The 26,828-nt window shown below is 40.6% G+C and overlaps 1 protein-coding gene across 4 annotated transcripts in view; it reads left to right on the forward strand.

The window, feature by feature from the left end:
- DROSHA (drosha ribonuclease III) overlaps nt 1–19,634 on the forward strand; it is a 126,835-nt gene extending 107,201 nt beyond the window's left edge. For all 4 annotated transcript variants that reach the window (XM_047093843.1, XM_047093834.1, XM_047093858.1 and 1 more), the window contains 6 exons: nt 10,615–10,756; nt 12,216–12,298; nt 12,390–12,493; nt 14,512–14,604; nt 15,443–15,489; nt 19,217–19,634. In XM_047093843.1, coding sequence (XP_046949799.1) covers nt 10,615–10,756; nt 12,216–12,298; nt 12,390–12,493; nt 14,512–14,604; nt 15,443–15,489; nt 19,217–19,347 — 600 coding nt within the window. In that variant the 3' untranslated portion in view covers nt 19,348–19,634. The remainder of the gene's footprint in view (nt 1–10,614; nt 10,757–12,215; nt 12,299–12,389; nt 12,494–14,511; nt 14,605–15,442; nt 15,490–19,216) is intronic.
- The last annotated feature ends 7,194 nt before the right edge of the window (nt 19,635–26,828 follow it).

The following is a 26,828-nucleotide window of genomic DNA, read 5'->3' on the forward strand; positions in this document are numbered from 1 at the left end:
ATGAAACTGATCAATAATATATCTGGAATGGTGAACAAAGCATATCTGGAAGCCCCTCTAGAGTTGGGCATTGAGAAAACAAATACATTCCTGGGCCAAGAAAAACAGTAGTATGCTCTAAGATATTTTGTTAGTGTAGATTTTCTTCTTTATTATATTGAAGAAATAATAAGTCTTTCATAGTTTACATCTCAACAATTTTTATGCATGTTTTGCTTTGAATAGAATTGGATCTTATCTTTGCAACTGTGAACACTGGAAATAGTTTATGTGAGACACAAATATTGGAATTAGGGAGAATATGGTGATTTAACTGTGTTTAGATATAATTTCTCAGTGAAATTTCTAAGCCTAACAAAATGTCTTTTATTCACTCACTCAGTGAGCATTGTGTTCTTACTATGCCCCATGTACTATTATATGGGAAATCAGCAATACACTTCTTTTAAATTTAACTTAAGGGGCTCCTGGGTTGCTTACTTGGTTAAGCATCTGACTCTTGGTTTTGGCTCAGGTCATCAGCTCATGGTTTGTGAGTTTGAGCCCTGCATCAGGCTCTCTGCTATCAATGCAGAGCCCACTTCTGAGCTTCTGTCTCCCTCTCTCTGCCCCTCCCCCACTCATGCTTGCTCGCTCACTCTCTCTCTCAAAATAAATAAATAAACATGTAAAAAATAACAGTCTGATGACCATTTGAAGTTAACTACTTTTGGATGGACAAGGAAGTATTTTCCTCTTGAATTAATATTAAATTCTGAAGAACATAGGAGTATTTACCAGAAATAAACTAGTGTCTAGTGTCTTGTTCTACATTAGGGAATCAATAACTGCTTGTTCAGTGTCTTCCATTAGGGAATAGACTTCATAGCTGTCAGAGTATCTGGTCGGTCTGAGACATTACCAAACCAAGCCAAATGGCTTGAAGTAGTAATTCATTTTTTGGCCACATAGAGGCCAAAATGTAGAAAATGTATGACTTCAACACACGCATTTACCCTTGTATTCCTGCAGAATTAACTGTGAACTCTTGGGTTTTGTGGCGGTGGGATGCTATAGACAAGTTTACTGCTTCCTATCTTGGTCATTGCACACATGTACACATTGAACATATAATAAAACCAAAACTCAGAAAGGCACAAGTCCTGCCCAAGGTCTAGATGAAGGTAAAACCAGAACTAAAGACTCCAGTTTTATGTTCTTTCCCGAAGTGCTTCAGTGCCATAACTATAGTTTTATCTAAAGTGTGTTTATCAGCCTTGCTGTCTTAAAATTAGAGAATTTTTGAATAGCTTATTAGAAAGATGTTAAATGACAAAATTATGATATGACGGTTTTATTAACTATATTCACAGAAAGCTTTGGTAGAAATCGATAGGACTGACAGATCTGCTGGCAAAACAAAGATGATCTGTCATCAGTTGAGTACATATTTTAAAAGATATTAACTCTCATCGGTGCTGCTGCAGTTGCTCCCCCCCCCCCCCCCCCCCGCTTGAAACACTGCCCTTCGCTGGCTTCTGTGACACTGCACTTCCTGGTTTTCCTCTCATCTCCTTAGCCATATTCTGTTAGCCTCCTGTGCAGCTGATGGATATTCCAGCAACTGAAAGGCTCCCTCCCAGGCCCTGTCTCTTCTCATGAGAGCCTCTCCCAGACAGTCTTTTCTGTGTCCACACCATCAGGTCCCCTCTAGGGGCAGTGATGCCCACAGGGACCTCTTCAGTCCTATTTTTTTTTTTTTTTTTTGTCTAAGCTGTTGTGGCTGCCCTCTCAGCGTCTCCACATGTCCAAGACAGAATGTATGGTCTTCTTGCACCTGGGTCCTCTTCTAGTATTTGCTGAATAACCGAATGGCAGCATCAGCCAGCTGGTGTTGCAAGTCAGGAATCTAGGGATCATCTTTGATTCCTCCCTCCACCCATTTCCTATATTCTAGACCAATCACGAGTCCTGATGTCGTTATTTCCTGAGTAGCCACCTCGTCCTCGTCACTTAAATTCTCTCAACCAGCCTGTCACCTAGACCACTGTAGCAACTTCTGCATCACTAGCAAAATGGTACAGGAATATGCTTGACAAAGAAACCCCATTAGAAGAGGTGGCATTTATTAAATTGCAAAGGATACAATCTTTTTTTTTTTTTTTTTAATTTTTTTTTTCAACGTTTATTTATTTTTGGGACAGAGAGAGACAGCATGAACAGGGGAAGGGCAGAGAGAGAGGAAGACACAGAATCGGAAACAGGTTCCAGGCTCCGAGCCATCAGCCCAGAGCCTGACGTGGGGCTCGAACTCACGGACCGCGAGATCGTGACCTGGCTGAAGTCGGACGCTTAACCGACTGCGCCACTCAGACGCCCCAGTCTTTTTTTTTTTTTTTTTTAACATTTATTCATTTTTGAGAGACAGAGCATGAGCAGGGGAGGAGCAGAAAGAGGGGGAGACAGAATCCAAAGCAGGCTCCGAGCTCCCAGCTGCCAGCACAGAGCCCAGTGTGGGGCTCCAACCCATGAACCGTGAGGTCATGACCTGAGCCGAAGTCAGACACCTAACTGACTGAGCCACCCAGGTGCCCCACAAAGGATATGATCTTAAGGGTGTGTTTATACCAAGCACTAGGCAGTGCAGTGTGTACAGATTTCCCCGAGATGTTCGCAGCTGTCTGCAGAACTGGCCTTTGCAGCTGTGTGCTCCCCCACGGTGCATGTCGTCTCAGCGGAAATCCTTCAGTCGGCCCAGGTTTCAGGCCTGTTGACAGTGTCATAGCTTCCTCATCCTGTATCCTTCCTGTATCCACTCCTGCCCCCACTCAGTGATGCATTCTCATGCTGTAGCGGTGGCTGGCGTCTTTTCACAGCAGACCTCCTGTGACTGTGCTCGCTGTTCATCTTCAGTTCACTTTGGTCATTTCTGTTATCTCCCCAGCCTCTAAATGTTGGAGTGCCCCTGTTCTCAGACCTCCTCTCTTTTCTCTTGGTTTCTTTTCTGAGTAATCTCATAGCTTTGAATACTTCTGCCTGTACCTCTCCCCCTAACTCCACTCAGGTCTTTGTATCTCCAAATACACTTGACTACCTAGATGTAAAGATATACTGGAATCCCTAGTTGGATTTCTCTTAGGCCATCTCCATGGCCAAAACAAAACTGATTTTTCACCCCAAAACCTGCTTTTCTCTAGCTGTGCTCCATATCAGTAAGGACTGTTTCATTCTGTATTTGCTCAGGGGGAAAACCTTGAAGTCATCCATAACTGTCCTCTTTTCTTCATGCTATACCTATTAGCCACTAGTGTCCTGTTGATTTTACTTTAAAATTTTGTCCAGAACGTGACTGCTTTTTACCAGCTCCACTGTTAACTCCCTGGTCCAGGCTACTATTATCTTTTCCCTAAATTGTAACCATAGCCTCCCAACTGGTCCATCCCCCCACTCGCCCCCCCACCCTCCCGCCTCCCAGCCCTCGGTCTGTGTTTAGCACATCATCTACAGGGACTGTTTTAAAAGGAAGTCAGATTACAACCTCCTTGGTGAAAAACCTTCCAAAGATTTCCTGTCTCAAGGGTAAAAGACATAGTTGTTACCTACAAGACCCTATGACCTGCCTCTCTGATGCTGTCTCTGTCTCTCCTAGACTCTTCACATTGGCTTCTGTGCCATTCTGCAGGACACTAAGCAAACCTTTGCCTCAGGGTCTTTGCACATGCTGTGGCTAAATCCCCCATCTCCTTCAGGTCTTGGTTCAAATGCTATCTTACTAGTGATGCCTTTAACTTATAGTGACCTCTTCCCCTTGTCCCTAGTCCCTGTCTCCCAGCCTGAAACCTCATTTCCATTTTCTCCTTGGCATTTTCTGTGTATTTTACTTGATTACTGTCTTCTCTCATCAGAGTATAAACTCCTTGAGGGCAAGAGTTTTTGTCTGTTTTCTTCATTCCTGATTCCCTGGGTCCTTGGGAGTTGGTATATCATTGTTCTGCAAATATGCTCAATGAATGATTGTCATATCCCAGGCCAGCGGTTTTTGTTTATTCTTTGGATAGTAACTAAAGAGTAAGCAAGGCCTAGGGTGCCTGCCCAGCTGTCCACCTCATGTCACATATTCTTCTTTTCATTGTGCACCTCTATGCTGGCCTGTTTTGTGTTCCTCCAAGCCCCCTCCTGCCATCAGGCTTTGCATGTACTGTTCTTGTTCTGGAGAATATTCTGCTTCCAGCCCTTATTCCCATCTGCGTGGTCTCTCCTACTCTTCCCTTAGATGTCAGTTCTGGCTTGACTTCTGGATGCAAGGAGAGCCTTCCTGGATGCCCTCCTGCCCACTCAGAATTCCACGTTCTTTTCTCTCCTGGCACTTTTTTTCAGTTTGCCTGTCCCACTAGCCTGGAAGTTCTGGGAGAGCATGTTTTTATTTATCACTGTGTGCCCAAGCCATACGGTAGGCTTTCCATACATATTTGATGAGTAAATAAAAGAGAGTTTTGTGGGCAGCTAAGTTGTACAGAGAGGGAAGTAGCAGTGGCACTGGAGGGAAAAGTGGCATGTTGTCTTATGTGTAAAGAAGGAGGCTGAAAACTTATTTGTGAATGTCTAAAGATTAAAATTCATTTAAAATTTTGTTGAAGATTACTTGCTCCAGTTGCATTTGTATGAGGGAAATAGCAAATTATTCATTATTGGATTAAAGAACATACAACTACATTAATTTACACTGGGAGGCATTCATTAGCTTTGAACCATTTCTTTGTACACTTGTTTTACAGAGAAGAAGGACAGCTGAGCAAATGAAATGGGAAGTTTTGGATGCTGATGGGGAAAAACATAGTGTTGTAGGAGTTGGATATTCAAAAAGTCCTGCGTGGGAAGGAATATCAGGCATATATAGTTGTACTAGGATGACTGAGGTTCATTTCATAGACTGAAGTATTTGTTTTTCAGGGTAGGGATTAGGTAAGTAGTGAGAGGGTAACAAAGAGCGTTAACTCAGACCAGATGCCTGTCTTGTCACACTTGCAAGTTTCAAACCTGCATGTTGTTCTTCCCTCTAGATCATTCCTCCCTCTTAGCCTTTCCTCTGTGCTCCTGAGCTAAAAATAGTTGTTAACCCCATACCTACTATGTGCAAGGTACTGTGCTTATTTGTGTGCGTCAGTGAGGTGAATGTGCAGAAAATTCTGTTTGCTTTTAGAGGAATGCTTTGCAATAATGAGAAAGCAAGGATTACAAATAAAAAGTTTGAGAAACAGTGATCTCATCCCTCTCTGCTGCCTCCAGACAGCACTAAACATAAATCATTTGGACAAACACGGATCTTATGTACAAGATCTCTTTGAGAGGATGGATTCCACAGCCTCCTATTTGAGAATTTCTCTGTCACTGACATAATTTGCCTCTTTGTATCTGACCTGCATTTTGCCTGCTAGCATTTGTGTACCTTTTCTTTAGTTATCATAGGAAATGGAGACCATCTGGCTACTACTCTTGGTATAATAGACCTGTGTGGCACATCACTGTCACTTTTAATAATATATTCTGCGTTCACCCCATGCTCTTATATTAAAGCCTGTAAAATAATAAATCACAGTCTACTTATTTTACACTAGGTGGCCCTCTTTGGTTGCTCATGTCCCACAGCTGTCGCTTCCTCTTTAGAATCGAGAGTGAATAGAGAAGTTGAAGGAAGAATGCCAATATGTTTCTTTGTTTGTTTTAAAGCAGTAAACCTTTTTCCTATTAAAAGTTAAGTTTAATTATGAAAGACTGCTGTGCTGAGATAATAAAAAACATCCTGGATTCTCAAAATCAGAATTCAAGGTGTGTGATATTTATACTGGGCCTGCCATTGCATCAGGAACTCAGCCATCTTCTCAGCTTCACAGAGAGTCCTAACTCCATCTTCATTTTTTCTCTTGATCTCAAGTATAATTTGTGGGGCACCTGGGTGGCTCAGTTGGTTGGTTAAGCATTTGACTCTTGATCTTGGCTCAGGTCATGATCTGTGGTTTGTGAGTTCGAGCCCCAAGTCAGGCTCTGTGATGACAGCGTGGAGCCTGCCTGGGATTCTCTCTCCCTCTGCCCCTCCCCTGCTGGCTTACAGGTGCACACACACTCGTTCTCTCTCAAGATAAAACTTAAAAATTTTTTTCAAGTAAAATTTTGTCTTTTGTGGGTGGGGTTTAAAGAAATAGTTTTTAAGGGCAGCCTACCACTTGCTAAAATGGAAAGCTTTGAAGACAATAAGTAGATAGGTATCTAGAACATCTGTGTTAAAGAAAAATCCAGAGGAATTTCTAGAACTTTATAGAACCCTTTTCTTGTAACCAAAGAGTGAGCTTATCTTTCCTAATAATGATGATGCTACTGTGGGTAACAATAGCGGCTAACACAAATTTCTTGTGTGTTTATTGCATGCCAGCCATTGCACTGTGATTCATTACAACCCTATGCAGTAGGTACTACTTGCTCCATTTAATATATATTTTTTTAAACGTTTATTCATTTTTGAGAGAGCATGAGCAGGGAAGGGGCAGAGACAGGGAGACACAGAATCCGAAGCAGGCTCCAGGCTCCGAGCTGTCAGCACAGAGCCCGACGCAGGGCTCGAACTCACGAACTGTGAGATCATGACCTGAGCTGAAGTCGGATGCCCAACCGACTGAGCCACCCAGGTGCCTGCTTGCTCCATTTTATAGATGAGGAAACAAACTCAGAGAGATGTAGTAACTTACACAGGGTCACTGAGCCAGGAAGTGGTAGGGCCACAGTTGGAACCCAGGAAGCTTGCTGCCAAATGTTTTGCTTTTCACTACCACATCTAATGCAAGGCATTGTTCACAAAACACTCTAATAACTGTCTCAAGCTTAATTGGGTATTTAATATAATTTTCTAGCATTCTACTAAAAAATAAAAAGCAGATATTTCCTCTTTGTAAAATAATGATCTATAGCATCGATGTCGGCATGTTTTCCAACCTCGTATCTTGCCCCATTCAAATCTGTTCATCAGAACAGTCTTTCTAAAATCAAAAAATTACCTTGCCCCTGTTCCCATTTGACACTTTTTGGGATTCCTCCTCCCCTACAGGAAAGTACAGACTTCCTTATATGACCTGCAAGACTTCCCCAGAGACCAGCTGGCCTCGCCTGCATCAGTGCTTCCCGACTCCGCTCTGGAAGCTCTGACCTCTCCTCCGGTCCCACCCAGTGATCACCTTGCTGTGTCATGGTGCCTTGTTTTGCCAAAGCTGTTCCCTCTTCCTGGAAAACCCTTTCCCAGCGTCTCAATCTGTTCAGGCTGCTACAACAAAATACCACAGACTAGTAGTATTTTGAACCACTTATGAACAATAGAAATCTATTGCTCACGGTTCTGGAGACTGGAAGTCCAAGATCAGAGTGCCAGCATGGTGAAGTGAGGGCCCTCTTCCAGGTCACAGACTCCTCCTTGTGTTCTCACAGGGGAGAAGGGGCTACAGATCTCTCTGAGGCTTCTTTTATAAGCGCATTGATCCATCAGTGAGGGCTCCACCCTCATAACCTAATCACCTCACAGGCCCCACCTCCTAATGCCATCATCTTTAGGGGTTAGGATTTCAACATAGGAATTTTTAGGGGGCACAGACATTCAGACCGTAGCACCCACCCTCTGGCAGACTCTTTCCTTTGTTCAGTTCTGATTTTGTGTTTGTCAGAATCCACCTACGTGCACATGGCCAAGTTGTATCCCCAGAAATACTAATTCCTTGGTTCTTGGAGGGGGCCTGAGCACCAGTACCTCAGAAGCACCTTATGATTCTGATATAACAGCCAGGTCAGCGAGCCTCTGCAGTGTTTTTACTCAGGGGTCAGGTCCTCCAGGAGGCCTTTAGGCTGAGGTAGAAAGGAGTGCCTCCATGCACTGTGACCTCTGTGCTGTCACAGCAGCTACCACAGTGCATCACAATGGCCATTTCGCGTGGCTTCCCTGGATAGTAGCAGCAATGGTGTGTCAATCATCTTGGGGTCTTTAGCTGTCAGCATAGTGCCTGGCACAGAATTGGGCTCCACAGCTGTTAACACTGAACTGCCATAACTCCAGGTGGTTTTCTGCCTTGTGACCCCACCTTGATTCCACTTGTTGGCAAACGGCATGATTCATTTTGAAGTAGGTTTCAGCAGAGGCCAAGGATACAAGCTGTCATTTAAAGAACTGCCATTCGGACTTTGTTGTTTAGGTAAAGAGAAAGTCCTTCCCATCTTCTAAATTTAAATTGACTCTAAAAATATGGATGGTTTATAGCTTCCTTCTTCCACACTGAGTTCTGGTTTAGGCTCTTAGTTTTGGCAAGAACTTGAAGATCACTTTCTGCTGGCCACCCTACTGCTTCAAGACCTGTCAGGGCGTATCTTAGGTGAAACCAGAAGCACTTGTTAGCATCCTCACTGTTTTCCTCCTTATCCATCAAACAGCATTACTGTATAATAGTGAAGAATGAGCCCTGACTCTGGAAGGCAGCCGTGGCAGTCTGGTAACCTGAGATGTATGGTGTTTTGTGTGTGCTCATGTGTTCATTAGGCTTGTTGATTTTGAGGCCTGAAATCTCCGTATAGGCAACCTAAATTAGAGTTTTGTCTTCTCACCAAAGCATATACTGAGAGAGAACCCAACTTGCTCAGCATAACCGTATTCTCACAATAGCCCTTCTATTCCCCCCTGTCCTCTACTTTGAGAACTGCCTCCCCTCCACCTCCCAACTGGGAATCCAAATGAAAAAAGTTCTCTCTCTTCCAGTTCAGTTATTCTGTAATTACAAGATATTAGGCTAGTGGGCTCTTATTGGTTGGGTCTTTTATTAACATTATATGGTAAGCCTTTTTAATTTTGAGCTTCTCTGTGGATATTAATTTTAATGAAACATTTACTATATTGAGAAAAAAGATAGAGTTGGGGGAAATAGGAGGAGGAAGGGGGCAGAGACAGGCAAAGAATAATAGTCTGTAACTCAGCAGCAAGCATGGCTTATGAAGATCAAGTTGTATTTCTACTTCATGCATCACTGTCAGGCAAATTAAGAACATATTGTTTCTTATTTATCTATTGTCAAGGATGCAATCTCAGGCATTGAGAATAAATCTTGATTTTCATAAGCTCAGTTGACACTGTGGAGCCACAGAGCATAAAACTTGCATCTAATAAAGTGCGATGTGGAATGGTAGGGGTGTGATACTAGCACAGCCCACAACTGCTTCCTGCTCCTTGGCCCTGGTGTCACCGATTTTCCTCAGCAGGAAGGGATTGTTGTAATAGACCAAGAATTTGTTCTAGCTGTTGTAAGAAGAGTTCTAGCTTTAGGTGTGTTACTCCCCGAAATCTTAGATTTGGGGATAATAATTACTTTCAGCTTCTGTTTGGTCCATCTTGGCTTCTACCTGCTTCCCTAGCCACCCTCCCCACCTTCCTCTAGTGAGTGGTTAGCGAATGCTGAAATCCTAAACCATGCTTGTTTTATGGGCACCTCTGTGAAGGGTTTGTTGTATAATTTTCATGCACTGTTTAATGTTATTGCTTAGGATGGTGCTTAGAGGACTCTTTGCTGACTAAAATTTCTGCTAGAATTTTTGTTTTGAATTCTTGAAGTTGAAATATGAAAATCATATTTTAATATAATTAGAGACAGTCTCAATTTGATAAACTATAACTCAGGATATATTGTATACATTTTTAAAATAATAAAAGTAAAAATATAAATAAATAATTGAAAGATTTTTAAATAATACTTACTAAAACGTTACTTCCCCAAATCCTGTAATATATAATTTAACATCAGTGCTGTGAAACTTGAAGTTTATTTTAGGCTCTAAAAATACTCCCTTAAAACTAATGTACAGTGACAGAAAGCAGGTCAAGTTTGCCTGGTAGGTGGTGCATTGGACTGATTGAGTGCAGAGGGGCACGTGGAACCTATTTCAGGTGACAGAAATGTAGAATGTTGTCAAAACTCATCTAACTATACTTAAAATGGGTACATTTTACTGTCTGTAAACTATGCTGCAGTGAAGTTGACTTAAAACATTTTTAATACTCCTTCACTTAGTAGCATTACATTTAATGGATGCTGTGCTCTTTAATCATAGTATAGTATCCTCCCCCCAACATAGCTCACTGCTACTAAACTAAATAAACTGTTTAAATTTTTTTTTTTCAATGTTTATTTATTTTTGGGACAGAGAGAGACAGAGCATGAACGGGGGAGGGGCAGAGAGAGAGGGAGACACAGAATCGGAAACAGGCTCCAGGCTCCGAGCCATCAGCCCAGAGCCTGACGCGGGGCTCGAACTCACGGACCGCGAGATCGTGACCTGGCTGAAGTCGGACGCTTAACCGACTGCGCCACCCAGGCGCCCCTAAATAAACTGTTTAAATTGTCAGGTAAAATCCAGGAGCAGAGTAAGCTATTAAGGAGAAACTAGAAGCATATAGAGTTTGTCATGGCAGCCTGGGGATAGCAGTTGAGGACTTAAACCATTGCTTACCTTGGTGCCCCTGCCTGTGAAGTGGTCTCGGGCTAGTTGGGCCCAACACAGGAGCAGGAGAGAGACCACAGTGAGATGGTTTCTAAACGTATCTCACTTTCTTTTGGCCAGTTGTTGCGAAGCTCTTTGGTGAATAACAGAACTCAAGCCAAGGTAGCAGAGGAACTGGGCATGCAGGAATATGCCATCACCAATGACAAGACCAAGAGACCCGTGGCCCTTAGGACCAAGACCTTGGCAGACCTTTTGGAATGTGAGTCTTAGGAATAGAGCTTTTCTCTTAACCTGCAGATTTAGAGTTTAAATCAGATGCACCCACATTTATCTTACTGCTCATTATTATTATGTTCTAACTAAAGAAACCTCTCTTCCATTTTAATTTTTATTTATGTATTTCTCCAAAGTTTATTAGAAGGAGGATAATTTGGAATTAAGTGAATAATGAATTTTATATTCAGTCTTTGTTCAGTGGTATCACTCCCATCCCTGCCCCTGCACCCCTCCATTCTACTGTTCAGCCATCACATTCTTTGTGTGAAACAGTAGCAGAGTGTGGAGATGGGTAATAGTGAATCACAGCTTTTTTTTTGCCACCCAGCAGCCTTCATATAGGGGCATAGAAGAAAGAAGGGTAATTTATTCACTAAATACTAAAACTATTATCTGTTGTTTTGAATGAGCTCAAAGCTCTACGGACAAATGTTGTCATCTTTGGCAGTTTCTGATATGGTCTGGAAGCATCATAAATAATCCTATTATAGCTAACTAAAGGATTTTACACATCATTTTATTGTTTCTGGTACTGCTTTAAAATAAGTGGACCAATCACTGGGTCTTGGACCTTTTTTTTTTTTTTTTTTTTAATATAGTATTCTTGACAGTTAGAATTATATACAAATATTAAAGTCTACCATGCAAAACCAGCTCATTTACAAAGTGCAAAGGCAGTCTAAGGAACTTAAAAGAACTTTTTCAACTAAAGAAAAGTAACTTAAAGATTAAAATTACAAAAAAAATTGAGTAATCAGTTTTACTGGAATTTTTTTTTTTTTTTTTTCCTCAATGAAAGCTACTTTTATACCTTCCTTTAAAAACTCACTGTTTCTTTACTTGGTTACAGTACCTTTTAATGAAGTTATCTTTGGGGTCACCATTTATTAATGCAAAGTTTGATATATTGTTGTATTGTCATTAAGCCCAGTATTAAGTTTTTTTCTGGGCAGATTGAGTCTATAAATTATTTCATTTCTGTTCATGAAAGGTAACATAGACCATTGTAAATGGCTAGTCTTCTCAGGATTGGTGTTGAGGATGGCAGGCCCCAAGAATGTGCTCATTCTGATGTCCTATCTGATCTTCAGATTTTCTTCTGATTTGTTATTTACACAGTTGTGTTCCCAGATACCATTTTTTCCTTGCCATATAGTAGCATTTTGTGTATCATTTTAACTATTTAGCCTTTAACCAAATGTAATTTGGTCTTTGTACCCTCTGATTTTTGCATTTTAGTCACATCTATACTATTGCTTCTAATACCAGTGATGAAGGGTGATTCTGGTTTTAAGAAAGAGGATATGATAATTCTAAAAAATAAAGAGTGTCTGGCAGTTGAAAACCTCATTACAACATTTCTTAAAAGTCTGGGTCTCGTGATCTTTCTGGGAAATGGTGATAACATTGTGGTTTTATTTTTTTAATGTTCTTCTTCTCAGCATTTATTGCCGCGCTGTACATTGATAAGGATTTGGAATATGTTCATACTTTCATGAATGTTTGCTTCTTTCCACGATTAAAAGTAAGCTCATATAAAATATATATTAGTTCTATGCTTTACACGCGGTGATTCCAGAGCCCATTACTAAATACTTTCTGGGCACTTGCTGCAGGAGTTTATTTTGAATCAGGACTGGAATGACCCTAAATCCCAGCTTCAGCAGTGCTGTTTGACACTCAGGACAGAAGGAAAGGAGCCAGACATTCCTCTGTACAAGTAAGTACTCGTTCCTGCAGGCGTTGGATGCTCCGGGGTGATCATGACAAGGGTCCTGCCCTGGGACTTCTTTACACTGACTCTGGGCCCAACACGGAGTCTCTTCTGGGCATCTCCGTGTTTTCGTTCTAAGTAAAGTAGGTCACCTTTGATTATCGGTGCTTTGTTTGTCTTCTTTCTTGTAACCTCTGCGGGGCCATGCATCTAGATTAGAAGGTTGTGCTTCTTTCTCACGGTATTTGGGTGTCAGTCCCCACTCCGCTTTGAAGCCTTGTTGGCCTTTGTCCCTGTTGCCTGACAGCTATGCACTCTGTCGGGCAGTCACTGTGAGAAACAGGCAGCTCTTCACCGCCACTGCGTTATTCACGTTTGGAGTTTTTCTTCTTAAAATGTGTGTCACACACTGCCGTGTAATTTTGAATATCTTTAGTGACAAATCGTTATCCTTTGAATGGTAGCCAAAAGTCATTCAGAAAGAATTCAGATCACTACACACAAGATACTGGTTTTGATGAAAACAGGAGATTTGACTCTGATGTAGAGTAATTATCTTGAGACTCTCATACATTGATTCAGAAGGTGTTTTCAAAGAATTGCAAAAGGGGAGAATTATCAAAATAGGTGGATTGCCTCCCCAGGTATTATGTGGGTGTATGTTTTGAAGGATGTTTAAAAATCGAATTTCAGTACTGGTTTACCTCCTGTCCGTGGACACACATGGTTGCAAGCACGCACGTTGGTGCGAATGTTCCATATGGAATAAAAACCCCTCTCTGTGGGCTCTCTCAGACTTCAAAAGGAGAAACACCAGAGTGTCAGGGGGAATTTTAATCCTTTCTTATGTCTTTATTTAATAGTCACAACACGTTACAGGCTTTTTCGCTAAAAGAACTGAGGCCAAGAGAAGTTTGAGTCACCCCACAGCAAGCCACTATAAATTGTCCCAAGAAGCTGTCACCGCCAAACAATGTTTCCTTTCCTTGTTGGGAAAAATCCCCAAATGTTTAGAAATAGCACTTTAATATGTACCTAATAAGCATAATGAATATCCAAACCATATTACATGAAAGGCTGAAGCTATTTCCTCATCAAAGTGATAATTAAGGTTCAATAAATAAAATGAAGACGATAAACTCGTAGCCCAGGCCTGATTACTATAATAAGTGCCACCTTGAAGAAGCCATCCGTGTGCTTTCATCCCACAGAGTGTAGAAACACAAAGGAAATGACTGCTCCCTTCTCATAAATCCCCCGGATGCAAGTACATAGTGAGCTTGTTCTTTTTCATCAAGATGATGGGGTTGTTTTACATATTTTTTTCAAGATTACTGTGTTCATTCCATTATCTTTGTTGGCTACTTTCAATTTCCCTTTTCCATAAAGTTATCAGTTTTACTGCGTTAGAAATCTGCACCATGTCATTAAAACCCAGAGTACCTGGCATTTTGTGTTTTGGCAATTGTGTTGTGTACTTGGCATCATAGCAAACCTCTGAAATGATCTCAGGTGTTTCAGAAATTAAATACATCTTCTGATCTTTTAGATAAGATACCAGACATTGGGAAGAATTCATAAAGGATGAAACCATACAGATGTGGCTTGAGGTGTATTGCCCAGATACTTATCATTTTCAGTTGTGATTAGCACTGAAGAACAGTGAACAGACTGAAATAGTTACCTTTTCACTGCTGAAAGTTTGTTAGTTTTATGATACTTGGAGTATACACACTTAGAAATTGTTCAAAATATCTTACACTTTGGTGCTAGCCTTCAGATACTGCTTATAATGCTTTGGGGAAAAAAAAATATGAAAATCCAGTGTAGAATTTTAAAAAATTTCCTACTTTAAAAGCTCTCTCTATATTTGTTAGGTTAGCAAATAAACTTACCCCTTGAATTTTCTTGTTATTTTTACCTTTCTCTGAGTGGTAAGTACATGTTTTTTCCTAGAGTTATATATTACCAGTAACAATTAAATAACACTTTACCCTAATTAAAGTTCCTTTTTTTCCTTTCAGGACTCTGCAGACAGTAGGACCCTCCCATGCTAGAACCTACACTGTGGCAGTGTACTTCAAGGGAGAAAGAATAGGCTGCGGGAAAGGACCAAGGTACGAGAGAAGATACTTTTAATTTCTTTGAATGAACATCCTGTGTGTCTGCGAAGTCCTTACTTGGTACTTCCAAGCTCTCTGCAGTCTGTCTTTCTAAACTCCGATTATAGAATGTTAAAGGGTAATAGCAAAGTGAATCCCAAGGATTAGTGTCCCCACCGAGCTCAGCCCCAAACTTGAGATTGGCCTTGGACAGTGTGAATACCGTTGCATAAGGGACTTTGGCTACCTTGAGAAAGCCACATTACCTGGTGCGCAGGTAAGTTGTGTCCAGTTTTAGTTACCCAACATTGCTGGGTACCCAACATTGTTGCAAGTATTTTATGGGACACATCGTGCATGATAACAGCCATTAGACATTTGATTTCTTATCGTTATTCATTTGAGCTTTGTTGGAAATGCTTACATCTCTCAGGTAAAAAGAGTTATGTATATTATCATCTTTCTTTGAACCACCTAATTTATATCTTAAATTGAGAAGTGATTAGAAGTCTGTCTATACATATATTTTTTTCTCTTTGCTTCTTTAAACTTTATGCTGAGGATGTTTAAACTTAAGTAAGAAATACTTCAGACCTAATATGGAAGGCATTTTATTACAGTATTAAGTATTAAAGATGGGGAACAAATAACTTAAATAGGCTTTGTGCAAATAAATAATGTTCCTGCACGCCCTTGTGTATATTCCTGACTTGTACGATTCAGTATGTGACAGAAGTAATCTGATAAAATTTTATGCAGCGAACATGAAAATCAGCCTGAACAATTTGTAGCCGTAGCTTGTGTTTCTGAAAAAAATCTTTAAACTGCACCTTACCTTTATTTTATTTAATAGTATTCAGCAAGCGGAAATGGGAGCAGCAATGGATGCACTTGAAAAATGTAAGCTTGTCCCTTTTTCTATAATTGTATGTTCATAATGTATATTTTATAGAGAGAAAATGAGGAAATGTAAAAATGGTAAGTACTGATAAAATGTGATCTTCTTTTCTTCATAATTATTCTCCACATAGAGTGTAGTAGAATATAAGATATGTATAAAATGGGTGAAGAATTTTTTTTTTTAAAGTATTTCCAAATGCTTTTTGATTTTCATTTTCCTTCTTTGTGTGGAGTTCCACTCTTGACCCAGGGAGCCCGTGTGAACAACCTAGTGTATTTTTTTCTGCATATTTCTCTATATTTCTAAAATCTTATATAAGTGAAAGTTTTTTCTTTTTAGTTTTTGGCCACTGTTTTAGTAGAATGATACATTTACATACTTTTCTGCACCTTTCTGTTCTTACTCAATAACATATCATGGGCAGCTCTATAGGTGGTAGGGTGTAGCCCCAGTTCGTTCGTTCGTTCGTTCTTTCTTTCTTTCTTTCTTTCTTTCTTTCTTTCTTTCTTTCTTTCTCTCTTTCTCTCTTTCTCTCTTTCTCTCTTTCTTTCATGTTTATTTTTGAGAGAGAGAGAGACCAAGCGTGAGGGGAGGAGGGAGAGAGAGAGAGAGAGGGACACACAGAATCCCAAGCAGGATCCAGGCGCTGAGCTGTCGGCACAGAGCCTGATGCAGGGCTTGAACTCACGAACCGTGAGATCATGACCTGAACCGAAGTCGGATGCTTAACTGACTGAGCCATCCAGGCACTCCCCCCAGTTCATTCTTTCTTAATAGCTGTGCAGTATTTCATGCTATGGATTTGCCATATTTTATTCACTTTTTTTAGTTTTGGTGGACACTCTTTCTGGTTTCTTTTTTGAATCACTGTTGACGATAAATGACTATATATTGGTCCTTTTAGTTCTGTGAGATAGATTCCCAAGAGTGGGATGGCTGGGTTGAAGACACTGCAATTACATAATTGGCCATGTAGGAAATTGCATAGTCTTTTGTAAATTGAAGGCTTAAATGCAGAGGATTTTCTTCTGAGGTACATATACTTCCTATGCTGCCCAGCAGAACCTGTGAGCTAAACATGACAGTGCAATTCTATTACGCTTCAAGTACTGGTACCTGCTAAGTGTGGGAGAGAGAGCGCAAAGTGGGGGAAGCTAGAAGTAAAGAGGATTCTCAGCTGTGCGACATTCCAGAAAAGGCAAGAGGGCCAAGAGCCAAGTGGAAATCAGCAGACAGTAGCTTCCTCAGTGTGGGAGGAAAAGTCAGGGGCAGTAGCTAGTATTTCCAGGTTCCAGTGTCCATGGAATCTTCACTGAAAGTTTTAAGTTAACTCTGTTGGGAATTTTTTCATTGGTTATATACAAATGTACAATCACATATGGAGATAAAAGTAAGATTCTGTTTTCTACCTATAAGACTGTTAAAGGTTGTCTTTGGAGCTTTTTGTTTGCTTTTAACAATAACACGGTATTAGAGAGATGGTCTGTTCTGAGACTGACCTCTACACATGTACTGGTAGAAGTGAATTGTTTAATAGCTGGAAAGCAATTTGACCATCTGTATCTGGTCCTTAAAGAGGATCTTTGATCCGGAGACTTCATTTCTAGGAATCAAACCTAAGGAAACAACTGGAGTTACGAGCTAAAGTTCACATGCCATGATGATAGTGACAACTTGATTTATAATAGTCACAAAATAAAAAAGTAAATCAAACTGCATGTTTAACAGTAGGGAAATGTTTAAATAAATTATGGTATATCCCAGGGATTGGCAACCTTTTTCTGTAAAGGACCAGATAGTAAATATTTTAAGCTTTGCTGGCCATAAAGTCCTGTCATAATTACTCAACTCTGCCATTGTAGTGGGCAGGAATGAATCATATGCAAATGAGTGGATGTGTCTGTGTTCTAATAAAACCTTATTTACAAACAGGTGGTGGGGTGTATTTGGCCTATGGGCAGTAGTTGACCCATTCTTGCTTTACCCAAATGTAATATTTTGCAATCATTACAGCAGTATTTTTGAAGAGTAATGGTATAGAGAAATGCTTATACTAGGATACATTTAAAAACAAAAGTGTACCCATAAAAACGTACCAATGGTGTTCTCTCCCAAAGTAAGGGTAGGTGGGGAAATGATGAAGTCTTCATGTGTTTATGTAATATATACACATTTACACTGTGTATGTATGTGTGTAGCATAACTTTACTTCTTAGGAAACTTAAGGATATATTCTAAAAGTTTATCAATGGTTACATCTGAGTGGTGGGATCTTTTTAATGCAAATTAAGTTTTAGAATAGAATTTACTGAGGAAGGTAGGACTCATTTTGTAGAAACATGCTTTATAGCTTACTTTTATTTATTTTATCTATCTTTTTTTAAAGTCCTTACAGTGTGTGAAACCTGTGTTTTATATAATACAGAAGGTCAACTTGATATCATTTAGGGAATTGGATTTTATTCCTGCTTTATTTCTAAAATACAGATGTCATTATATACGTCTTTTGTTCAAAATCAGCCAGTGACTTAGATATACAACATCTGATTCACTGCTTGCCTCTCAGATGTTTTTCCTACCACTGTGTTCCTGTCCCTTCTCCCACCTGGGGCTGAGGATGAAACACTATATAAAAAAGGGGGGGAAATAATTTAGGAATTTGCTGTCTATTTGTATCCACTTTAATTAAGCTTCAACTTTAACAAAAAATAAACTTGCTCTTCCCCAAACATGCCGTGCTCTCTCTCCCACATCTCTGAATCTTCATATTTTTAAATGTGACATAGGAGCTCTTGTATAGAACGACCCCTTACTCAGTTAGGCAGGACAGCGCCATTTTCCCTCTGTGTTACCAGATATCTTGGGTGGCTCTCATTCATGCATGCATCCGTTTGTGATGTTTGTTGTTGAAGCATATAAGTGTTTGTTGACTGCATGTATAAAGTGACTTTTTCCTTATTCCATCCTTGATTTCTTATCCCATCTCTACACTTGTTATATACCACAAATGACAGCTGAGTCAGAAAATTTTTAAATCTTAACCAAGGTTTACACTGTGTCTGACACTCTTGCACAGCGTCAAATATCAAACCACTTGTAGCTTAAACTATACCACTGAGTGACCTGTTTCCTTTAACTAAATAAAAATGCTCTACCTGTGTTGCTGTTGCTGACATAACTTTGGGTATCTCGTGGTAAACTTTAAAAATAGAATTATCAGAAATAATGACAACGCCATTTGTCCACCAAATCTTTTTCTTCTTTTCAGAAACTTTAATTCTTGGTAACTAATGGTGTGATAATACCTTTATTTGTATGAAGCTTTTGGTTTTAACTTTGCAAAAATACACAGGTCCATTTGACTGTATTCTGTAATCTCTCCCTGACAATCACTTCTTACTAGGAGAACTGTGTTAAAACGTCTCCTGCCTACCTGGAACCATTCTGAAACCACACATCTGTGTTCTAGCATTTCTATATGTTTTGGTGCCTTTGATACTCAAGTTCATCTCAGATATTGCAGTCTAGAATTAGGGGTCCTGGTGCAGACTTCCACTGTGTTTCTGAATGATAAAAGGGTAAGGGAGCCCACCGAGCAGTTGCTTGCCTCTTGCCTTAGAATATGCAGCTCTCCATTTCCCTTGAATGTGTGTGTGGTTGGTTTACATCATTCTTTGCACTAGAGGCTACCCTTTATTGAGTATAAAATGTATCTCCTCGTGTCAGATAACTTTCCCCAGATGGCCCATCAGAAGCGGTTCATTGAACGGAAGTACAGACAAGAGTTAAAAGAAATGAGGTGGGAAAGAGAGCATCAAGAGAAAGAGCCAGATGAGACTGAAGACATAAAGAAATAAAGGCGGGCACGGAAGTGGTGGCGTATTTACTTGCTTAATAACTGTGACTGTTGCCCATTGAGATCTAGCCTAGTTTTCCTACAGACAATGAATGAAGTGTGCCCATTGAAATAAAACACAAAGTCAAAATCGCTCTTGTTGTTTTACTGATCTAATACGCTGTTTTTAGCTGGATGGTCTTTATTACAAAGTATTTGGTTTCTCTTCTGTTTAATGGAAAACCTTACTTTGGTGGATGTGCATATTCCCTCTTATTTTGTTCTTTAAACAATAAAATTCGAAAAGCATATTCTATGTGGAATAGATCATGTTTTTCTATGGCTGTCTGAGATTGTGTCACAAGACTTTGAGCTGACAAGTGAAAAATTCACCTCACCAGATATTTGGGCTACACTCTATTAACATCTGTACTTTTGGAAATCGCTGGATTATTAACTAGATTTTTCAGCTTTCATCTGGATGTTTATCGTCTTCTCAACTGCAGAAATTGAACTTACCCCTCATTAAGCAGTGAATTCTTTGTAGAAGGGATCCCTTTAATGTTTAACTGGCTAGTGGGAGTGGGGATAGACATATATTCTTTGAGTCATCAGAATAGGGGAGAGATCACGACTCTAAGCCAGATGACACTTTAAATCAGATACTCTAACTCTGGGGTCAGTGGATGATTTAAGAAGTTTATAGATGGACTTAAAGGAAGTCTCAGAAGCTCCTGAAATTGTATTGGATTTTGTGTCTATCGGGGGGAGTTGGGAGTGGGCGGGGGGCAGGATGAGGACCTTGTGGCTTTCATCAGCTTAAAGCGGTCCCTGCAATAATGGGCTAACGTTACATTAAAAGGCATGACATTTTTTTAAAAATGTTATTTTAAACTGAATTATCACTTGTTTTTTATTAATAAAGGCAAAACCTCTTCTTTAAAACAAATGTGTTTTCATTCATTATTTTGGCAAATACATAGTGAATGACTACTGTGTATCAGGTATTGTTCTAGGCTCTGGGGCTACAGCAGTGAACAAAATAAAACTCCCTGCCCTCAGGGAGCTAATGTACTAGTAAGGAATACACACAATAGACAGAAAATAAAACATAGGTCACATGGTGGTGTAGATGATGGCCAAAAATAAAGCAGGGAGGTGGGATGGGTGCTGTTTTCAATCAGGTGGTTCATGAGATCCCTAAACGGTTGTCATTTGAGTTAAGATCTGAAGGAGGAGAGTGAGTGAGCTTTTCAGGTATCCGGAGAGTTTCTTACTTACAACTATTTAATGTTACATATGCAAGATTGAAAATTTGGGGAATATATTACTTTTATTAGCAGGAGAAAGAAACATATGCTATTTTGGAAATTCTGTGGAGAAAGTAGGAAACATAGGCAGAAAAATAAATCACCCATGATTCCATCACCAAGAACTTTTATATACTGTCAGACCTTCTGTATCTAAACACATGTACACATATGCACTCAAGTATGCCTTAACAATTAGATACCATACATATGGTTTCCATAGACTTCCTTTTTCATTAACTAATACATCATGCATATCTCTGTGTTGAATCCACATTTACATTTACATTGATGGCTGCATATTAATGCATATCTTAAGTACCAATTGTAGATACACTGTAATTTATTGACTAATGAAAGATGTGTAGGTTGTAAGCAATCTGTTGTCGTAAATGTTGCACACACATACGCACACACACACACTCACACACAGAGGAGTGAGAGAAGACCTGTCTAGGGCTTCTTAATTTGTTAATCATAAAATGTAAGATGGTATCTGTAAGAAAAGGGTGTTCTCGTGCTCCCCCTCCACACAGATAGCAAGACTGGACGGGAAGGAATGCTGGATTCATCAGTGGCCTTGAGACTGTTACAAGGGAAGATATTTGAAATTTTTATACGAGTACTTTGACTAGTCTTTATGCATTAAAATAATGCCAGAGCCACATGCTGCTTGGGACTTTTTAATGGACTTTGACTTTTTCTCTAATATTCTGGCCTTTTTCATTTACTCTCTCCATATTGATAGTTCTTGAAACCTGAAGAAGTCCATTAGAGTACCTAACAGTGAAACACATCAAACACACCATCAGGGCAGTTTAGCTCCAGGGGCTCTGTAGAGCAATAACGAGGCCAGCAGCCACATTCTGTGACTAGGCACGTTGACCAACTCAACATAGCAGGCCACTGTGACCACAGCGTCCACCCTGCCTCCTACCCAAGCCAGTCCAGCCTTCTCACCTTATTCTGATCACGAGAAGTGCCAGTGAGAGTACATTCATATATTATTTCAACTGCATTATTATTTGTGGAGGCTGAATATGAAGGTTCCTTCTCACAAGTCACTTGGGTCTAGTTTGGGAAACAGGTAATGGTGTGTCTATAGACAGAGGGTCTCCAACTGAGACTGGAGGGGAAGGAGGGAGAGTAGGCCACGCTGGGAAGGTTCGCATTAAGGTTTAATATTTGGGGAGTTAACTGAACCTTAAAGATGAGAGACCGCTTGCAAGGTGGGGGAGGACAGGTCTTTCCAAAGGAGCAACAGGATTGGGTAACAAGAAAATGGGTTAGGATCCCACTGTATACCATGGGAGATGTAATGAAGGCCTGTAACAAGGCATTGGGAATGGGGGTGCTGGGATAGAAGAGATTTGAAAGATAGGCTGTAGAGCTTTCAGGACGTGGAGTAGAGCAAGGTGTCTGTCTTGGTACTCTTGACCATTGGGGCTAGATAATTCTTCCTTGGGGGCAGGAGGGAGGGTAAGGTATTTAGTTACATTCCTTGTGTCTACCCATTATGCCAGTAGCATCCTTTCCCCTGGTTGTGACAACTGAAAGTCTCTGGACATTGCCAAATATCCCCTAGATGCAAAATCACCCCAGGTTGAGAACCACTGAGGTAGGAGAAGTGAAGTGAGGGAACACCAGGCTAAATTTTATACAATCAGGTTACAAACCATTTATGGAAAAGCAGAATTAGAAAGAAAGGTGTTGAGTTTGCTGTTGAACTTGAGGGGCCTGAGGGATGTCTCTGGAGATGTTGAATAAACAGTTGGATACATGGTTTTGCAGCCCAATAAGGATATTTGAGCCGAAGTACAGATTAGAAATGGACTCAAAACCTTCAGTGCCATTTGTACATCTGCAAAGGAGAACACTGGTTTTCCTATGTTAGAGACAGGACACCATTCCAGTGATGTAGCACTTTGAAACTATAGATGTCACACATTTGGTACATGTATACCAGAGAAGGAACTCTGCTCTCATCTGAGCTATTTCATCTTTAGATGAGATTTTCTTAAACCAATGGGCTGTTTGAGAATTATTTCAATCGTCTTCCTTAAGTTTTGTAATGTTTTGTGACATTTCTCTGCAATGACCTTCTACAAAGTGAAGAAGACCCTTTGTGAATTACACAGGTTTCACATGAGAGTGTTCTCAACTGGGAGTAACAATGTATTTACTAAAGCCTTGCACACAAGTTCCCTATAGCTATTAGCCCCAGATTCTTCACTGGACCCTTATTATTTATTCTATCTTATGAGGGATGAAATAAGCATAATTAGACGTTATAATAATTTATTTTTCATAAATATCAGAACATTTAAGAGAACAACCTGTGGAGGAGATAACTGGCCACAAAGGGTTTTTGCTCTGTAGAGTTGTGTTCAGGAAGTACCTGCCCAACATTCCAGCTTCTTTGCATTGAAGTGAGGTTTAGTGGCTAGTTCCCATGCGTTGAATGTCAATAGCTCCTCTCCAATTTACTGACTAGATTTTGGTATCCAGGGAGGGGGACTTTGAAAGCCACCTTCAGTGAGAATGTGAATGGCTGCATGGAACAGAGCCTTTATCCCTATCCCACCACTTGCCCTCCTTTGATAGGGGGCTCCTACTTGGACTTTATGTAAGTGAAAAACAAATAGCTGTGTGTTAAGCTACTTGAGATTTGGGGGCTTATCTATTATAGCAGCTAGCATCACCTTAACTAACACAACTACTTCTGAGGCAGGCACTGAACAACCCAAATTAAATATTTGCCAGCCCAATCACATAAAAAAGAACATGTTCACCCACCTGTTACTAGATGCTATACTGAACTAGATAATGTTCCTTATTTAATTTTGATATGTTTTATTTATGGGTCAGAAATGCCCAACTCATATTTTAAAATGTTAAAATGTAATGACCATGAAATAGAGTAAATTCATATCTATGACTTAGGGGTTTGGAGAGCATTCATTCTGAGATTTATTAGTGTTTGTAGCATCTACTATGTCCTGGGCATGGAAGATTTAAGCAGAGTCCTTGTCCTCAAGAAGCTCGCTCTTTAGAAAAGGAAACACATACACCCGTGTATGTAAGGTACCATACAGAGAGGATCCGAGAGAGGGAGAGGCTCATTCCTTCTGGAGGAAGGATGGAATCAGAGGACGTCAAACCTCAGTTTGATCTTGGGAGATGATATCAGCCCCCATGTCTGTTGACTCTCTTCCCCATGACAAAAAAGCCTTTTTTCAGGTAAAATATATTGTTTTCTTTTTCAACTACAATATCATCATGACACCTAACAAAATCATCAAGAACTCCTTAATAATTCCTAGTAACCAGTCCATATTCAAACGTACAGCTGGGTTTGTCCAAGCAATTATTTGAGCAGGATCCATACATTGCCTTTGGTTTTTATGTCTCTTAAGTCACTTTTAATCTAGAACACCCTGCCAGTCCTCTTTCTCTTCATAACTAGTTGAAGAAACCTAGTCAGCTGTTCCATAGAATCTCCCACCTTCTGGATGTGATAACCAGCTTTCTTGTGGTTTTGCTTGCTTTTTCCCTTTCTCCTCCGTATTAGATCTAAAGGCTTGATTTTAAATTTAGGTTCAAAATTTGTGGCAAATGTAATTTTAGCCCTCCCTTCCCAATAATAATTATTTTAATAGTTCCAGTTCTCAAATTCTTTTGGGTAATAGATGGCTGTGGTGGTTTATTTTATGTCTCAGTTTGGCTAGGCGAGAGGTATTTTTTAAGCAGCTAAGTTTGTGGACATTGGTTATATAGCAATAGAAAACAAATATATTCTCTTTATCTAAAGGGTAATCTCTTCATGTTACTATCCTGTTTAAAATATTTTATGGGTTCCTCATTGCCTATAAGATAAAGACCAGATTCCTTACCAGGGAATTAAATTTCCTAACAACTGGACATTAGCGCCTCTGCTACCTCCTCCCTCTCACCCACCACCGCCCCCCCTCCCTGCCCCCCAACTCCATCCTGACTGAACAGGTTGCAGATGTTCGAACACATTTTACGTTTCCCTCCGGGATTTTGTGCTGCCGGAATAGGCCACCTCCTTGCTAATTACAGCTTACTCATTTTTTGGGCACCAACTCAGGAACTGTGTCCTGTAAGCCTTTCCTTGAACCTTAAATTTAAGTGTACATCCTTGGGCTCTTTCCTAATCTCCTTTGTCACGCCATCTTGTTACTATGTCTTGACTCGCCGATCTTGCCCCCCTTGGACCACAAACTCCTGGCAGGCAGGACCATCAGAAATTACCTTTGAACCGTGGGCTCTCCGTCACTGTCGACTGAATGAAAATAACCAGCCTCCTCCTTGCCATTCTTCCACAAGCCTCAGCTACCTTAAAGCACAACTCCAGCTTGTTCCAAGCACCCTCCTGCAGGAACTCTGAGGCTGAGGCAACAAGAATGACACATAGGAGACGGCATCTGTACCCTCTTGGGACCTCCTACACTTGGACTTGGTCAGGAGCTGGAGGCCAGAACAGGACAACACAAGCCCACGGGGATCACGGGGATCCTGCAGGAAGCAGAGGAACCAGCTCGACCCCTCTTGTCTTCCCGGAGCTGATGTTCTCACCGCTCTCCAAGGCGGGCAGCTCACATAATGTGGACAAGACAAAGATTAGCTCCAGGAGCTTTGTTCTAGATCATGAGATAGAGCCACAGAAGCCCGAGGTGTGGTCATCAGTGATGGTGGCTTGGGGCAGGCTTTAGTCACCTGACCTTATAATCTACAGCAGCAACTCCCTCTCCAATATTCTTTGCTGTGGTCTAATGATCTTACTTCATCTCATATCATTGCACTATGTAAACATCGCTCCGGTAGGCACCTCCAGCTAGATTGCGGCTTCTATTTGGGAATTTGGGAGCGGCTATAAGCAAACGAGGGCAGAACCCCTACTTTTCCCTCAACTACATTCCCCCCAACTACATTCTGCCTCTCTGTCTTGCACCCTCAGAGGCCCCAGAGATGTCCCTTTGAAGAGACCCCTGTCAGATCTCTGCCAGTAACCTGTCCCATCACTCAAATAGCTGCTTCTCCAAATGTTCTCCCATTTGTCCTGAAATACTTGTCTGGTTAAGGAGGAAGCTTTAAATGGAGTTTAAAAAACAAAACAAAACAAAATCAAACAAACAAAAAATCCACAGCTAGCTAATCATTTGTATGCTGAATATTAGCCCATCACAATAGAAAACTCCCAGATAAAACAACTCATAATGAAAATGCAGCAAGACCCTTAACTGTAGCGATTCTAATGCTCACCTCTATTATTATAATAATAGGGGTCTCAAATGGAGCTGTTGAGAACAGTGACTGCCCCTGACTAGAATTCAACCAGAAAGATCAAGAGAGAGCCCTAATTGCCTTTCTTCTCAGATCAAACAATTGACTTAATTCTCCAGGCCTACACACGGAAATGTGTTTGAGGAGATTCAAATAGGTTACTGTAGAGGATTAAGGTTTTCTCTGCAGATTATACATTTATGCCCTGTAGTTCATTGCTTGAAGTGTTAAGTAGTTTTGTCAAAATAAGCAGGGCTGGAAGGATTTTTAAAATCTTACAAATCACACACTCTTGCTGAGTAACACAAGGGACGTCTGTTTTTCCCCCTCTCCCTCTTTATTATTATTATTTTTTTAAATTTAATGGTTGAGGCTTGGGGGGTGGGGAGAAATTAAGCACATTAAAGATTAGTTGGAACTTGCAAGAGGCATCACAGATAAGAGCAATACAAGTGTGGGGGGTTATTGTGTTTCGTCTTTTAAAAATTGTTTCACAAAGTGATGCGGCTGAAGAAGCCACATAAAGAGAAGGGATTTTCTTGTGAACGCTTAACTGCCTGAAGAGAAAGTCCAGAGGGACGGTGAAATCAGACCCTTGAGGCTTTTCTGCAGTGTTGTGCTAATCAGGGTTATTTTACTCGCTAAGACTTCATTTCTGCTTAAAGGAGTTGGTGGCGAAATAAGCTTTAGTTTTCTTCCAGTAGAGCGTTCCCAGGAAAGGGCACTTGTCAGAAAGTCTTCAGTGACATTCTGTCCTTGGTTCCACAGGTGGCTCGGTCATCCCCCCATTCCTCCGGGGAGTCCATTCCTCCTTAATCAAAGGGTTGTTCGATGCAGGTCATTAGCTGCGCCCTCCACTTCCTCAGTTCTGGATCCATCGCTCTTT

The sequence above is a fragment of the Lynx rufus genome, unplaced genomic scaffold, assembly GCF_022079265.1.
Source record: "Lynx rufus isolate CCGP_SWC_20201006 ecotype Redwood Valley unplaced genomic scaffold, mLynRuf1.p SCAF_1, whole genome shotgun sequence".
NCBI classification, from domain to species: Eukaryota; Metazoa; Chordata; class Mammalia; order Carnivora; family Felidae; genus Lynx; species Lynx rufus.